The 17,262-nt window shown below is 40.5% G+C and overlaps 1 protein-coding gene across 2 annotated transcripts in view; it reads left to right on the plus strand.

Moving 5' to 3' along the window:
* The window catches only part of erbb4b (erb-b2 receptor tyrosine kinase 4b), a 525,535-nt gene that overhangs the window by 392,452 nt on the left and 115,821 nt on the right, over nucleotides 1–17,262 (plus strand). For both annotated transcript variants that reach the window (XM_074694273.1, XM_074694274.1), the window contains exon 14: nucleotides 4,631–4,724. In XM_074694273.1, the coding sequence (XP_074550374.1) occupies nucleotides 4,631–4,724 (94 nt within the window). The remainder of the gene's footprint in view (nucleotides 1–4,630; nucleotides 4,725–17,262) is intronic.

Raw genomic sequence — 17,262 nt, forward strand, 5'->3', positions numbered from 1 at the left:
AGCGTTACCAGCACCACCGGCACCGTGTCTGCCAAATCAGCAGAGCTTCACTGAGCATGACGTCTGACCCTGTTTGACACCAACACTCTGTTCTTCTATGCTTTGAATACTGCATGTTTCTTTCACGGCTGCACTTTGTTCATTGTTTTTTATTTCTTTTTTTTTGCAACTCATGTATTTAAAGCCGATACCCTGTGGAATCTCCTCTATTGCACCATAATTTTGGGGCAGCATTAGCTCATTCTGGAGGAACTTGGCTTGAAAAGTGGAGTGTCATCAGCTCAAGTCCGAGTATGGGGTAGAATTAAGGTAATTGAGCTTGAACCCCCGGAGTGCAACTTTACCTCCTGAACACTGCTCAGGTGCCCACTGAAAAAGGTCTTGTACCCTTTACGAGAAATTCACACATTTTAGCCCCGTTTCCACCAAGCAGACCAGTTCGGTTCGTCCCGGTACGGCACGCATTTTTTGGCATATCCACTGACTTATCCCGGGACAGATCCCCAGATAACTGAGACAAGCCGTCCCACTTTTTGGGACCCTTCGTATGGGTGCCCAGCTGAACCTTCTGGCCACTGCTCAGGTGCCACTGAAGAAGGTCTTGTACTCCTTACGAAAATCACACATTTTAGCTGCTTTCCACCAAGCAGATCGGTTTGGTTCCTTACAGTACAGCATGCATTTTGTGGCGTTTCCACTTACTTATCCCAGGACAATTCCTTAAATAACCAAGATGAGCCGTCCCACTTTTTGGGAACCCTTTCGAATGGGTGCCCTACTGAACCTGAGCTGATCCGCTCTCGGGAGGTGGAGCAACACATTGCAGACCATTGATTGGTGGAAAGAATCGTCACCTACCCCAACAGCGGCTGTACTTTTCCTGGCGGCGCACAGACTTCCTGAAACAAAGCTTGATTGCACAATCACAGAGAGGACAAAATGCTGCATGTCTTCTATCTGTGCTCTTTGTTTACTGTGTCACATTTTTCTTCTTTGTTGGATTTATTAGCGGGGTAAATTGTGTCACGCTGCTACGGCGTCACACTATTGTTCAACAGCTGCGGCTTTCGGCATACGGCTTACACGCCACCTACCACGAGAGGGCACAGTTTGCGGTGGAAACACAAACGGGATAAGGCTTATCTAGAATAGAATAGAATAGAAAATACTTTATTTATCCCCGAGGGGAAATTCAGGAGTCACCGCAGCATTTCAGAAAACAAAAGTAAGAAAGAGTATAGAAAGTGCAAAAATGTCCATAAGAAATTAGATGAGAACATCCCGTCCACCACTCGTCCACCACTCTCCAGCCCAGCCAGTCTCCACCTCCACAGGGTCCAGGACTGAGCCTCCCCAGCAGTCTGTTCAGTCTCTGTCTCCTGGATCCTGTCTGCTCACAGCAGGCGAAGCTCCTCCGATGTGTCGCGGCGTCCGATGTCAGCTCCGTCAGCCACATCCGTGAACAGCATGATGCCGCTGGATTAGCACAGCTAGCTTGTCCATCCCCCGGGGCGAGATCCCACGTTCCCAACAACGATGGATGGAGGGACAGGTCCACGTCGTCACCTCCCAGCTCACATCCGAGAACCAGCATGTCGTCCTCACCGCCTCCTCCTCAGCTCGAGGGAAATCATCAAGCCCTACACTAGTTAGCATTGACATGCTACAGGCTGCTAACAGCTAATTTCGCATGTAAACAATGCAGCCATGGTTACATGTAGGATCTCCAGACAAACACAGGAGAAAAGTAGTAAAAAATACCGCCGAAGCCACTAAAAAGTTTGGTGTCCGTGACCAACAATGAACCATACAAAGTGATGATCCACTCCAAATACAGAGATTACGAAAAAGAGACGAAAAAATTACAAGAAACGGACAAAGACGAGAGAGCTGCTGCAACAGGCAGCTACTTGGGTAGCGCCAGTATCTGTACCAAACCGTGCCAAACCGTACTGAACCAAACTGGACTGCTTGGTGGAAACGTTCTGACTTTTCAGGTGAATGTGAGTCACATCAAGTCCAATGAGACAATCTTTACTAATTTAAAAAAAAAAAAAACACCTGCTTAGATTTTATTTTTTTGTTGTGTATTGTCCAATTGCAGCTTCCTCTGACGTCTGTAAGTACAAATCCATGAACTGTGTCTGGACTCCATGTGTGCTGCTCTTTTCACTTACAGGATGTAAAAAACTGTGGTATGAGTCAAGTACTTATTCTTCTTCTACTCAAAAACATGGATGACATGACCATTACTAAAACTCTTTTCATTCTTGGTATCCAACCAAATGGATGTGATGTGACCTGCAGAGAAGGAGCTTCTGTAGACTTGTGTATACTGCAGGCTAAAAGAGCAATAGCATAAACATGGAAAAGCAGTGGTAGGCTGAGAGTCACAGAGTGGTTTAATGAAAAGTCTCTCTGCTTGGCTGTGGAAAAATAACATATACCCTTCAAGACAAACAGGAAATATAAAAAAAATATCTGGGGTCTATTTATTAATTTTGGTCAAAGATAAAGTCTTTCTTGTGTTCTTGTGTCAGACTGGTAAAGATTTGGTGATGTCTGTAACTACGGTCATTACAGTTGCTGTGGCAGAAACTGTTTTCTGAGAGAATACTTGTGATTAAAATATTTTTTTTGTTGTTTTGTTTTTGTTGTTGTCTGTTTTGCTTTTAATTTATGTGTCCTTAGATTTATTTAATTGTAATTGTGTGTTTCAAAAAATGTTGAAAACTCAACAAAAACTTTTTTTTTTTGTTTGTTGAAAAAAAAAATGGTGCACATAATAGGGATTCTTTGAAATTGAAGCTGATACCGCTGCTAAAACCCCACAATGCACTTTATGATTTTGTGCATCTTTAGCCTCTGTCACTAATGTACACAGATTGTTTTCTTTTAAACAACTATGGTCAGACAGCTAAAAACAACAACAAGCTTTAAGTACCTGACTTTTAAATGCCAACAATTAAATGTTTAAAATGCCAGTCGAGCTGCATTATTCGTCAGTGGGAACGTACATTTCTGACAGTATGACTTTAGTTTAGAAGGTTATTTGTGAGAACAGTTTACTCTGCTGAAATAAAAAAAAGGTATAGATTTGATACAAATGCATGGAGAAAACATGTTTTTCTGAACAGTGTAGAGCTCAGGTAAAGGAAGCTAAACTTAAAATCCTAGAGCAAAATCTCCATCCTTCAGCTTCACTGAGTCCTCATTATTCCAACCAGTACACCCAGACAAAGCCTCACCTTCCCCCACCTCCTGGAAGGTTTGATGAAGGCCAGATGAAGCATAATTAATACTAATTTGATGTAGATCCCACTGGGCTGATGACATTTTTTCTCCATGGCAGAGATTGAACATCCTGTTTTCCCTCTTGGACCAAAAGAGGAGAACCTGAAATTCCCTCTCCTTGTTTGGCAGCGGCAAAGGCAAAGTGCCAACTCAGCTGCTCCGTGGTCACATTTAATGACTTTTCCAGGCCACTCTTCTGTTCTACTCTTATAAGGGGATTGCAGAAATTGAATAACAAGGCACTTAATTTAATTGATTTTTAAAAAACGCAGCAACCCTCACAGGTACAGCTGCACCTTTCAACTGTGTGGACCTCCCGCGTGATGATATCAGTGTTATGGTTAGCTAATTAGCTACAATACTCCTGCAAGGATGTGTGCACACTCTGTGCGTGTGTGTGTGAATGTTTCAGACTGCTTTTTATGCTATGACAATAAGCAGTGACCTTTAAATCTTTTATATGCTCCACAGGAAACAATGCTTACACTGGCAAATTGAAGCTGACAAATAAAACCAGGATTAACTATCAGAGTCTGTTTATCTGTCTGCTGTGCTCTGAGACAGGCGCCCTGAACTCTGGATTGATCCAGACTGAACTGATGAAAAGAATGATTCCTAAACTTGTGTGGGAACAGGGAGGCTAGGCTATGGAAAGCTGATTGAGTATTTAACAGACATCCTTGGTTTCAAGGATGTCGATTAAATATTCAATGGGTTTTCCATAGGAGGCTCTTTAGAGGAACACCCGGGGAAATTAGCCGAGAGATCAACATACAGATTAGAAATGAGGAGCACTGCAGAACATTGTTGCCACTGGATCCAGTTTCTTTAGCATGTTAGTTGATAATGAAAATGTATTTCCTCTTATTTTTAAATCCAAAACTTAAAGCATTGCAGGATTATTTGTTACCACTGGATTAGTTTATTTATTTAGTCTTTTTTCTTTTAAAACTCATGAAATGACACATTCAAAAAAAAACCTGGGAAATGTTTCACTTTTTTTTTTTTTTTTTTTTTTACTTTGTGACTAAACTTTCCACATTAAAGCACATTTCAGTGAAAAAAAAAAAAACGTAAAAAAAATATACATTTTGATTATCATAGCAGTATTGATACTCTAGCAAATGTGTTACCTGGATTATTTAGAGATCATACTACAGTAAATGCAGATTACATCAGAAGCAACTGAGTGTATAACTTCTGTCCGGCGAAATAAAGTGTCTGTACATAACTATGCTTTTCCCCTGCTTCAAAAATATCCTTCTCCTTTTTTCTCATCCCTGTTTCTTTCTATCTCCTTCCATCTCCTCCCTCTGTCCCTCTTTTCCTCTCCCAGGGATATTCGAGAGTACGCCAACGGGTCGGTGTGTGTGGAGTGTGACGCCCAGTGTGAGCGCGCTGACGATGACTCTCTGACCTGCACTGGTTCGGTAAGCTGACGCCTGTAGTTTTTGACCACACGACTAAAACAATCATTTCTGTGATGTATGGACAGCTTGTGGTTTTGACTAAGGTTTCTGGAATGGGAACAAAAATAACGACTGAGAGGATGTTATTTTATAAATGAAAGTCCAAGTTTAGTATTTGGTCGGACAGAGGAATGATCTTTAAGTGATAATGCAACAGGGAAAGTAAGTCAGCAGCGAAAAACAAGCAGACTTAGAAAGACTGGTGCATATCAATGAATATCATATCATTTCATTTACATATCACAAGATTAGGTTTGATCTAACATGTTTTTGTAGTATTTTGTTGAACATTTTCCCAGAGAGTTCCCCAAAGAGCTGAACAGGTGTGACACTGGGAAAAAAGCTTGAACTCAAAGCATCAACGATGATCACTAAAAAAGAAAAACAGATAAATGAGTTTCAAACAAGACTTTTGTAGGTGAGGATAGGCTTCAGTTGAAGTCAATTAAGTGGAGTTTAACTTAAACCGGTCAGAGTAGGGAGGAAAAAATAGCCGGGCTGTAGAAAAGGGTCAGTTTTACCACATAACTTTATTAATTTCAAGCTAGTTTCACCAAAATACCGACTTCAGCTTAAATGAATTATAAATCTAAAAAGTTTATGTCCTTGCATTTTGCAGACAGTCACTATGATGAACATGTTTTGTTTTTCGGAGGCAGCACACGTTTTTCTTTTTTAACTGATCATTATGGCTGGGACAATATACTATTCTTGCAATTAGATGCTATTATGATTTTTGGGGTGCCAATTTGGTTTAAATTGTAATTCTGCAATATTGACGATTTCAAGTTTGCTTTTTCTATCAAATTCATGGTAGTGATAATTTCTACAGGCTAAATGCAGATCACGTGCGTCAGAGAAAAACATCTCACCCTCTGCTGGAGAAAAGTGGATTTTTTTTTCCAATCAAGTTTATAAACAAAGACTGAAATAAGGGATTTGAATTTAAAAAAAAAGAAAAAAAAAGAAAAACTTTATATATATATATATATATATATATATATATATATATATATATATATATATATATATATATATATATATATATATATATATATATATAAAGAATCATGTTCTTTTTCTTATATTGTCAAACAAAAAAATCTCAATATAACGTATTTCTATTATTTTTTTGCTCCCACTGCTAATGATCATTATGCTATAAACCTTTATACCAGTACATCTGATTTTCATATTAACATCAGTTGGTAAATGAAAAGCAATGTTTTGCTTGTAAAGTACAGTAATAGGTATCAAAATATTATATTCTTGCTCGCTCAGTTCCTCTCCTTGAGTACCACGGACAGCTCCAGTGTGATCTGACAGTAGCCACGGTTACATGAGGAGTTTTTCGTCTTTCCAAATGGAATCTTTCTGAATGACATTCCGGAAAACAATAGTATACATGGAAAGGAGTATTCCAATCTCTGGTCTACATGCGCTGCTGTAATCAAACAGAATAGTCAATGGGGCATGCGCAGAAAAACATTAACATCATGTGATTTATCAAAGATGGAGGACAACAGTTTGTTTGTCACGTTATTGCAATACTCTGTATTGCGAGTTTTTAGTCCGTCCAGTCTTGAAATTATGTTCATTTCTTTTAAAGTTTGGATCAAAAACAAACTTTCCACAGCAGTCCAGTGCTGACGGCTTGCTGCCATTTTTAAAGTTGAGGTACGTCTCTAGTTGCATCTTATGCTGAAAGAACGTACTCTGACAACTTTCCATTTGAGTGGATACATGATACCTCAATAAGTTTGGGAAAAGGAATATTCCACCCCTGTGAAACCAATTAAATGTCCATTCAGATTGGCTCTTTTCTTTTGGAATGACGTGGCTACTGTCCCAAAACGCTGTTCAGACCAAAATATAGTACAAAAACAAGAAAAAAAAAAAAAAGCTGACTTTAAGAACACATTCCTACTCTTCCGTCCTTGGTTTTAGATTTATCTTCTGAAAATTGAAGGAAAGTGCTTTTCAGCATGGTAGGGACCTCTGGATGGTGAGTGATGGAGACTGCAGGTGTGAGCAGCTGGTATCCTCTGATTCAGAAAGGTACTGAAGTAGCTCCACTTGTGACAGCAGTCGATGTCAGAGTTCAGGGGAAGGGGCTCACAGTTTAGACACCTGCACCACCAGGTGACTCCAAACGTGTGCTGCTCTTTAGTTACCACAAGAGTTTCTCTTTTTTTTCCTGCTGTATGTCCTCTGACGCATGAGGATGTCTTATTGTATCCAGGGAAAACAGCACGTACGTAAATGTCACTGTCAAAATGACCTGTTTTGTTGATGGGTTATGAGTCTGGGCTCTTTCTAAGACAGAACAATATGCTGGGAATAATCTAATTACACTCGAATGGGTATGTAGATCAGGCTTTTCTGAATTAGCTGAACTAAGTGATGCAAATGGACCCATCTGCAGAGCTGGATTGACTTGCTCTGAGCTCCGTGCTGTGACTCTGGGTGTTATCTCAAACAAGGAAGTTGAGCTGTTCGGCATTTCCTGCGTGAAGCAACCTTATAATTGACAAGTACCTCACACAACCCCACTTAAAAACAAACAAACATATAGATCAATAAATAAACAAACCCTCCTTTCACGAATAAGGTTTTTAGTATTTTTCAGCACTTTCCTCGCAGCCAATAGACCGCATGAAAAGACTAACACCTTTCATCATTCAGCCGGCTAAAGCAGCTTTTTTCTGCACTGGGCCTTGCAAAGAAAAGCATTCAAGGCCGAAGTATTGCTTCACTCACCACACAGCGAATGACTTGGAGCTGCAGACGCTCCCTGTGGTCATCCCAGACAATGATTAATTATTGTATTAGCGGGCAGAGCGTGCCTTTCAGCTGTTCCATTGATTATGTCTCATGTTCAGACTCAAAGGCAAAAACTGATTGTTTTAGCTGAGATCTGCATCATGTTGCATGCCAATTCACGCCGTGTTTGTTTGCAGTTCATGAACACACTGGTGCTGCTCTCACACCACGTGAGCCATCAGACGTGTATTCAGGGACAGGAATTTTATTGCTCTCTTTTTATCAAAGTAATTGAGTTCCAGAGTGCTCATGTACTCTTTGCAAACTTTTGCTTTGCACAGGCTCTCAGCAAAGCGCAGCTTTTTGAAAGATTGTTTGGTCGCAGCTGTACATTAGAAAGATGCCGCAGTGAAAAAAATAAATCCCTGACCTTCATTTCTGTCTGTCTCTCCTGCACACAACGCCCACAGACACATGAGGCCCCTGACCCTGTGCTTTCTCTTAAAATCTTATCTTGCTGTTTGATAGAGAGGGATGATTTGCGACAGTTGTGAGCCAGAGGGGCCGTGTGCTGTCTTTTGTGTCCCATCACACCCTGTCAAATAGTTCGCCAAATGTAGTTTAGAAGGGTTGAACACCCCCCGCTCCCAAAAGGATCAGAGCGCTTGTGTTTGAGTGTACAAGCTTATGAAGCCAAGGCTAACGTTAGCATGGAACAACAAACAACACACACACACACACCTCTGGCTTATAACAGGAAATGTGTTCATGGAGTCCCTTGCAAACATCATGATGAAAGCCTGAGCATCAATTAGCAGCTCAAAAAGAAGTCTGGCACATGTATTAAGGGTCTAATGCCTCTAATAAAAAAGCCTCTTATCATCAATGAAAAAAGACTCATGTCAGATCAGAGGTCTGCTGCTCTAGCTCTCTATGTAGGTCGTCATAACCACAAATTAAAATGTGTCAACTGTAACATAAGTTGTGTTTTTTTTGTTGTTGCACCTTGCAACTTTTAGGTGCATCTTAAATAAGGCCCTTCACACACATAGCCGGGTATTTTCAAAGACGAATACCATTTTAAATACTTTTGTCCATACACACAAGACAAGTCTACAGAAAAGTGCTTGAAGCATGCCAAACCCATATTTGGCAGTGTTTTTCAGATATGAAACCCATGCCATCCAATCAGAATGAGCACCTGTCAGAAAACCAGAGTTTTCCAAAATCTTCACTTTGGCCTGGGTTTTAAGAAAATATTGTTTATAATGACCAAAAAACTCTGGGTTCGTGTGAATGACAGGCTCAACAGTACAAAAAAAAAAAAAAAAAAAAAAAAAAAAAATGCAGTTTACCAGATACCAGGCAACATGTAGACATGGCCTAAATTGACGGCATTAATGGCTGGAGTGGTCAATAATTTGATGATAAAAATGTTAAATGTATATATATATATATATATATATATATATATATATATATATATATATATATATATATATATATATATATATATATATATATATGTGTGTGTGTGTGTGTGTGTGTGTGTGTGTGTGTGTGTGTGTGTGTGTGTGTGTGTGTGTGTGTGTGTGTGTGTGTGTGATCTTAAATACCTAGTTTACAATTAAAAATATTGTCATATTTTCAACTGTAAACAATTTTTATTTTTTTAAATTGTAAAAGATTCAATATTCTAAGTATGATAAGGGTGAAAATGTGCTAATTTGATGATTATTTAATACATTCAGCCAACTCAGGTTTTTTATTTATGAGTTCTTTTAAAGTCTAATTTTTTTTTTCTTTTACTGAAAGTAGTTTAAAGTGATACTCCGGAATGGAACAAGTTGGGTCCTATCACAAGGTTTAGGGCAGAAATTACCCCTACAGCAGTGTTTTTGTGCAGCAGAAGCCCAGAGCACTCGCACCAAACACCCCCTCCCTGCTCCTCTGCTGGTTTCCTCTGCACTCAGACGGGGCAAATTTTTACTTGACCAGAAACACAAATAAACGGACTCCCACCAAAAAAAATCTGATATTGGTCTGCATTCATGCTTTAGAGAATTTTCAGCGCGTTTCTTTCACACAAAAACCCCACTAAACAAGGCTCTAGTTCTCATTGTGGTGTAAAATGGCGCTACCTCCGCTGCAGAGCCACAGCTGGCTACGAAACGCTCGCCGCTTAGTGTATCAGTCCTCGTGCACGGCGTGCCAGATATAAACTAACGCAGGTAGTCTGCCAGGACGAAGAGACACGATGAGAACTAGAGCCTTATTAAGCTGTGTTTTTGTGTGAAAGTGACACGCTCAAAGTTCTCTAAATAAAGCGTGAATGCAGACTGATGTCAGATTTTTTTTTGTGGGAGTCCGTTTATTTGTGTTTTTGGGCAAGTAAAAATTTGCCCCATCTGAGTGCAGAGGAAACCGGCAGAGGAGCAGGGAGGGGATGTTTGGTGCGAGCGCTCTGGGCTTCTGCTGCACAAAATCACTGCTGTAGGGGTAATTTCTGCCCTAAACCTTGTGATAGGACCCAACTTGTTCCATCCCGGAGTATCACTTTAAAGTTGCCATGCATTTAGTCAAACGAGTATGTGTTTTTCATTTTTTTTCATCTTCACTTATGCCTTAGCACAGTCTCTAATTTTGTTTGCAGTGTAAGAATAAATATCAGAAAGAACATATTGATGAATCCAAGATTTGTGCTTTAAACGTTCATATGCATGGTTTAAGCACATATTTGTGAGTTCACACTATTAATGATTGAGGCTCAGTGTCCTCGGTTGATAGTTATGTTCAACATAGTTATCCTCTAGAATACAATTTTCAGTGCAAGGCAAGGTTTGGAAAATTTCCTAATTCCCTGAAAAGCATATCCATTTGTCACATTACAGTATCCTTATATGCATTTTCCCAGAGAAGGTGCTGAGAGATGTTTGTTTTTTTTGTTTTTTTTTGTGGTGGTTTTCCCAACTCTCTGTCAGCTCTATAGGATGTGTTTATCTCTGTTTGTAGATGTGCGCATGTGTTGGTATAACTGCGAATGCATTGGAGCGGGACTTTGCCATGTGCCAAAAAGCGTGAGGAGAAATATGAACCTGGCGATGTCCAAACAACATCCAGTGATGTAAATTAGATAAAAAACATAAGGCTATTTCGTCTGTTATTTTATTTTATTTTTTTTTCAAATGGATAGACCTTCTTTAGGAGAAAGGTAAATCAACTTCTGGGGGTGGGGGGTCTCTACTGGAAGGGATGTGGGCCGTCCCCCTATACAATGGTTGGGGAAACACTGGTAATGGATGATTCATGGTTTATCTGTCTCTATGAAGGGACTGCCATAACCATCTGCTCAAATCTACTATCCCATTCACATAACACAAGATTAGCATTGTACATTCTGTCTGTCATTTTCACCTTCTTCCATTTTCTACCATCCTCTTTCCTCAGAGAGAAAAACAGAGAAGAACAAAACAAACCTGTGTAATCATGAACCTTGTAAAGCCATTGTCACTGGCACTAACCGTATATCTTTTTCTTGAAAGTGCCCATATGTTGAGCCAGCGTTAAAAGCGTTGTAGCTGGCAGACGCTTACTGCACAACAGACACCGTGGAGTCATGTCGAGACTGTTCACTTTGATAGTAAAGCAGATGCTGTCCAAATAGAGGAGTGGAGTGGCTGTACACTGCTCTGTGTATGACTGCTCTGTGTTTCCTGGTATCAGTCTCAGCATCCGTCTATCTGTTTTCATTTGGGCCCTCCTCTTCACTTATAATCCCTCCACCTCATCATTAATGCATGAATAAAATTTTGTGCGGTTATGGTATTTTAAGACTTCCAGCGACGGAGTGAAGTGACGGACTCCAGCAGTGTGAAGCAGAGCATGATGACTGGGCTGGAGCATTAAATCATAGTGAAATATCTTGTAAATCCTCCCTGATGTACCTGATCATGCCTGGAAAACTCTTTTATGTGGCTGCCTGTTAAAAGTCTTGACTGTGAGCTCTGACACAGTAAAGATTAATTGCCAGTCCTCCCGAGCGTGGTTTGTGCATAAAAGAAAAGGACAAGGGATAGAGGAGGTGGAATTATTCATTTACACACACAGATCCAACAAGATCACAACAAACTTCAGAGTTAAGCGCACAAGCCGGCCAATTTAAAACGTGCAGCGGGGGTTTTGGTCATGACATTGTGCGTTCCTGAGATAATTTGGATGCTGAAACACCCTGCTGGACCCAACACTGTTTATTTAGCCTTGTCACATAATTTAGCTTGCTGATGTGATGGGATTATTGGATACAGACGCTCACACACACACAAACACACACACACCAGCAACCACAGGGGGGGAAGACACTCATGAAAGCAAAGAGCCACACTCAACGTCAAAGCCAGCGGGGGCAGCGACTTTCAAATTGCGTAATTATACCGACGTGAATGTATGTTCACACACACACAGACGCCCCTGTAACAAAGAACACACACAGAGGCATTAGTGTATGCATTCATACACACAGCTGCATGCCCTCCTGCATGTTGATGCTCAGACACGGATTTGGATGTGAGAGCAAGCACTCGTGCTCATTTTGGTCAGTCATTATTTGGCAAGAGCAGTTTGTGTGTGTGTGTGTGTGTGTGTGTGTGTGTGTGTGTGTGTGTGTGTGTGTGTGTGTGTGTGCACATGTGTGTGCACCCCTTAGAAGTTCCCTCAAACTAAATTACACAAAACACTAATTTGTGGTAAGATAACAAATTCGGACATTCAGTGTTCATTTTTGCTCAGTTTTTGTTGTTTAAAAAAAAGGAAAAGAAAAACAAAGATTGAAGCTTTGCAACTCAGCCAAACAGTATTTTCCACTTAATAGAAGTTATAATATTAATTTTATCATTGTATTTCTGTCTGAGAAGTGTTAATATCTGTGAAGTTAACCATTTGGCTGCACCATGGCACAGCGGTTAGTGCTGTTGCCTCACAGCTAGAAGGTCGCCAGTTGAAATCCCGGTTGGGGCAAGGTGGGTCTTCCTGTGTGGAATCTGCTTGATGTCCCTGTTCATGTGTTGGTTCTCTTTGGGTACTCCAGCTTCCTCCCACGCTCCCAAAATCATGCTCATCAGGTTTATCAGTAGCTCTAAATTGTCCAGAGCGAGTGTGAGTGTGGGTTGAAAAGGTTTTCTGTCTCTGTAGCTAGGTTCACATGCCGTCATTAACACTTTCATATTCACAATATATGCAATAACCCTGTATGGCCATGTAAACATCAATAACCCTTTTGAAAAAGTGAAAATGCTCATATTCTGGTTTTTCAAAACCCCAAACATCCTCTGGGTTCCTCTTCTTCTAACCTGAATATTAGGTCATGTATACGCCTATCAGGATATCCCCATCCAAAGGAACATTAATGTGTGTTCTGAACATGTTCTTTTTGCAAAGAACCCTGGTCTTTTGAGTACAGGAAGTCTGTCGTGCTGCTGCTGCTTTTTTTTTTTTTTGCTGCTGTTGCTATGGATACAGGAAGACGACATGAGACTGACGCGCACTGCGTCATAACGTAATGTTGTCTGTCTGTTTTAATCAGACCACCACGTTAACAGGAATAACCCTGTTTGCCCATGCACAATAGGTTATTCTGAATGTTTCAGAAACCAGAACATTGACCTTAACCCAAAACTGACTGCATGTTGACGTGGCCCATGCGTCAAGTCTGTAAATGACTGGCGCTCAGTCCAGGGAGTACAGCCTGTGACCCTGAATAGGATAAGCAGCAGGAGGTATGAATGAATACAGTTACCCATGTCCGTCAGTTTACAAATCCCTGATCTGTTTGTCCTCTTATACCTTACTCATATGTCCAACTTAAGAAGGTTGTGAGTAGGACTGCATGAAACGGCCTAAACCAATACCCCAAACTTTTCATATCACGATACACGATATACTGATTAATCGTCCAAATGCTATATAAATTTTGAATTCAACTCTTTGATGCATATAATCACACAAGTACAAAGATTCAAGCAGACCCTTTAGTTGGGTTTTTAATGGTTGCATTTGCAAACCACAAACCTGCAACCAATGTGATATGTAAGCAACTCCCCCCCCCCCCCCCCCCCCCCCCCCCCCTCTCCTCTCCAAATACAAAAACAGGCATGTGCAGGAGAGTTTTCTGTGTGTGGGTGTGTGCAGCTTCCTGTGACACCTGCAGAAAGTGACAACCCGTGATAAATTAGGTGTATGCGATATATTCCCTACCTCTTGCTGGGAGACTTCAACTGTCAAAAGCTGCGTTTCCATTACACTTTTGGCTAAATAAAAGGCATATTTCTGAAGTTTCCATAAAGAATAATTGTGCCTTGCTGGTTTTTCCATCACGGCTAGAAATGCGCACAAGTTGGGTAAAGTAAAATGTACGTGCATCCGGACACTGCTCTCATGATGATGCCAATTCATGAACACCAGTGTTTTTATTCACTGGTCAAACTGTTGGCCATGATCACACCAACTCAAAACTGAGCAGCTCTCAGCTGTCCTAATGCCTTCACAGGTGTCGGTCAAAAACACAAATATCTACATTAATCATATAAGTAACAGCAGAGCTGATACAAGGGATGGAGCCTGTATGTGTGGCAGTGGACACGTACGAGGAGATGAGGGAGGTGTGTTGTTATGACAACATGACATGTTTTGAAAAAAAGGTGTTTCCATTGCACTTTTGAAATAAAGTTCAAAAACGGAACTTCTGAAAAACTATCTCATGAGAGTGTAAAAACTTTTTATTCAAGTTTGAGGTTTCTTTGAAAATACTGTGTTTTGCGCAATTCTAGGTGTAATGAAAACACAACTCAAGTAACAGCTTTTAGCTGGTAAGAGGTAAAATGAATGATTTCATTTTGTACAGAACTGAAGTGACTTGACTCAGACCTAAAAATAGCTTTAAGGGGGTATGATTGCATGGTTGAATAACTTCCCTTAAGTTGTTTTTCATGTGTCCCGCTTACAGTTTTGAATGAATGTCCTCAATGTGAACAAAAACCCTCTGGTCACATGATCTTAAAACCCTTGCGTGTCCCAATCTGACTCATTTTTCAGCACATGTAAAGCATGAGTGGATACGTGTGATAATTATTCTGCATGCTGGTAAAGTGTTTTGTCAGTGAGGGGTGTGATTGTTGATTGAATGGCCTGTTTCTCTGTTTGTGTGATCGTCAATGAGTTGTTCTTCAGGATGGCTGCTGTTGATGCGAGGCCTGTCTGGGAGAGCTCCCTCCTCCCTCCCCTGCCTCCTCCTTTGCCTATATTAGCTCCATAAATCCTGTTCTCTGCGAATTGTTATGGTCATTGTGTATGCTGTGAGCGATGGTTATTATCTGCCTGCTCCGCTCACACTGCTTTATTCGCCTCGTCTGCTCTCTCCTTGCCGTCCCTCTTCCTCTCTCTTGTTCACTCTGTATCTCACTGGCTCTTACTGCCTGTTCCCATTGCTCTGCTATTCTGCATCCACGTCCAGCCTCTATCTCACTCGCTTTCACTTATTACTCCACCGCACTTCTTTTCCCCTGCTCTCATCTCTCCTTTTCGCTCAGTTCACCTTCTCTCTTTAGCTTCCCGTTATCGCTCAAGCCTTCGCTGCTTTTCTGGTGCGAGCACAACAGTTTAATCCATAAAGCTGCTGAGAAACCACCACTTAGAAAGTTATTGATGTGGAAATATACCCATCAATCACTCTTTATAACAAACAGAGGCTACAGCAGATCTATTGTCAAGTCAATTTGTACCACAATTTTGTCCTTCATGCCAAACTCCATGATGTCAAGTATTATAATCATATATATCCTGCTACATAAACTTTTTAAACTTGAGAGTGAAAGTGTCAGTCAACTGAGTGAAAGGGGACTTTGTCCAGACTGAACCAAATGTTCAGTGAACCAGAGGTGAGTGTGGCTACTTCAGGGAGACGTGTTTCTATCAGCAAACCTTTATTTCCTGCATGTCCTCAGGACAAATACAAAAGAAATCAGAGGGAACTGAGAAAGAGTCATGACTCTTAGAGAAAACTACAAAGCTATCAAATCTTTGCCAGCCCTCAATTTCAGTCATCTCTTGTCATAAGTGCTGGAATTGCGAGCAAGGAAAGTCAGAAATAACTCTTTATATTTCATTCTTACAGTGAAAATGGGACAAAAGATGTTGGTAAAGTTCAGAGCTGAAAATCGCGCGAGTCTGGCTGCAGACCTCACCTCTCAAGCCCAAATCCTCCAGACCTAAACCTCCACCATCAAGCTGAAAATAAATTGAAAAAAAAAATTGCTCATGTTCCAATAATGCTGCAATATAATTAAAACAAAGGCAGGAAGTTACCTCTAGTTTAGTGTTTTAGTCATTTATGTAAGATGCAATGAATGCTTTCTTATTTACCCAATCCAGGACTTGATTCAGTCAAAAAACGTGAGATGAACTCTTGTGGTAACTTTTTTCTGGTGCTTCGGGCCTCCTGCAGGCCTCGTCTGGATGGGCCCCTAATTCCTCTGCCCAAACTCTTCATCACTGAATTTTCTAATACCTAGATCTTAGACTATTGAGGAAGAAGACGCAGAGTTCAATCAGCCAAGGAGTTCAGTCAGTCTGAATTCAAAAAACTTTATTCAAAACAAGCCATCTAGAACAAAGTGAGCCCCCTGGGTCCTCTAAACCTCTGAAGACCCCTAAAGATCTCTAAAGACCCCAAAAAAAAAAAAAAAAAAAAACCTATCTTTTCAAAACTCTTGTCAGTTTGGAGTTCATAATAGAAACTCCTGTTGAACCCTGAATTGGAGTAGGCTCAGGTTCAGTGTCCTCAGATGTTTCCATGTTATTTCTGTTATAGCTGGCCTTGGACCTGCATGTCAGCCGACGCTTCAGGAGACTGGCAGGACATGATCATGTCTTCATTTGTCATTCAGAAAGAGGAAATCTTTAAATGTGAAAATGTCGCTCAGAATCCAGAGATCCTTTAAGGTCTTATTGATCTAAACAGCAACATCACAACATTCAGCAAGCTCATCCATTGGGCAGTGACCAGCTCTATCCCCTGTACTCTAAAAGACATTGACAGCAATGTCTGTCACCTGTCATTCTGTTATTTATGATTCTGTTTACTCCTACCCCAAAGCTGAGGGGGCAGGAGGGACAAATGGCAGCTAAGTTTAAACTGATAGACATTCCTTAGTTTTAACCTGCTGACTGCTATAAGTAAGATGCTGTACAATTCTTGAGTTTTTTGGACTGTCCCTTTAAAAAAAATGATACAATACTCTTCGATGTGTGCTGATGAAGCATAAATAAAAGAAATAAAAGGCCCATTATTTTCATTATTTCAACAGTATCTGAATTGAACTGATCAGGACGATGCAATTTAATATATTTTCATAACAAGGTATGAATCTGATGTGCTGCACATGGAGTTTATAGCAAATGCTGGTTTCCAACTCTAGTCCCTAGTCCAGCCTTTGAGTAACAAGATTATAAAATGTATATGTTTTAATAATATTAAGACAGAACACCAGCACATTAATATGGTGTTTTAAACTTTGTTTGGCAGAATAATTACCGACTGTTTTCTCTGTGTGTAATGAAATGTTACTATTTCTATTGCATACGTGTAATGAATTCCAACATTTTTGGGGCTGACATCGAGGGTCGAGGTCTCCAGGCTAGGGACTTGAGAGATTAGGTGTGCATTCAGACCCTTTTAGAAACTCAA

The sequence above is a fragment of the Halichoeres trimaculatus genome, unplaced genomic scaffold, assembly GCF_033239565.1.
Source record: "Halichoeres trimaculatus isolate MK-OKI-2021-1 unplaced genomic scaffold, fHalTri1.1 fHalTri1_scaffold_19, whole genome shotgun sequence".
NCBI classification, from domain to species: Eukaryota; Metazoa; Chordata; class Actinopteri; order Labriformes; family Labridae; genus Halichoeres; species Halichoeres trimaculatus.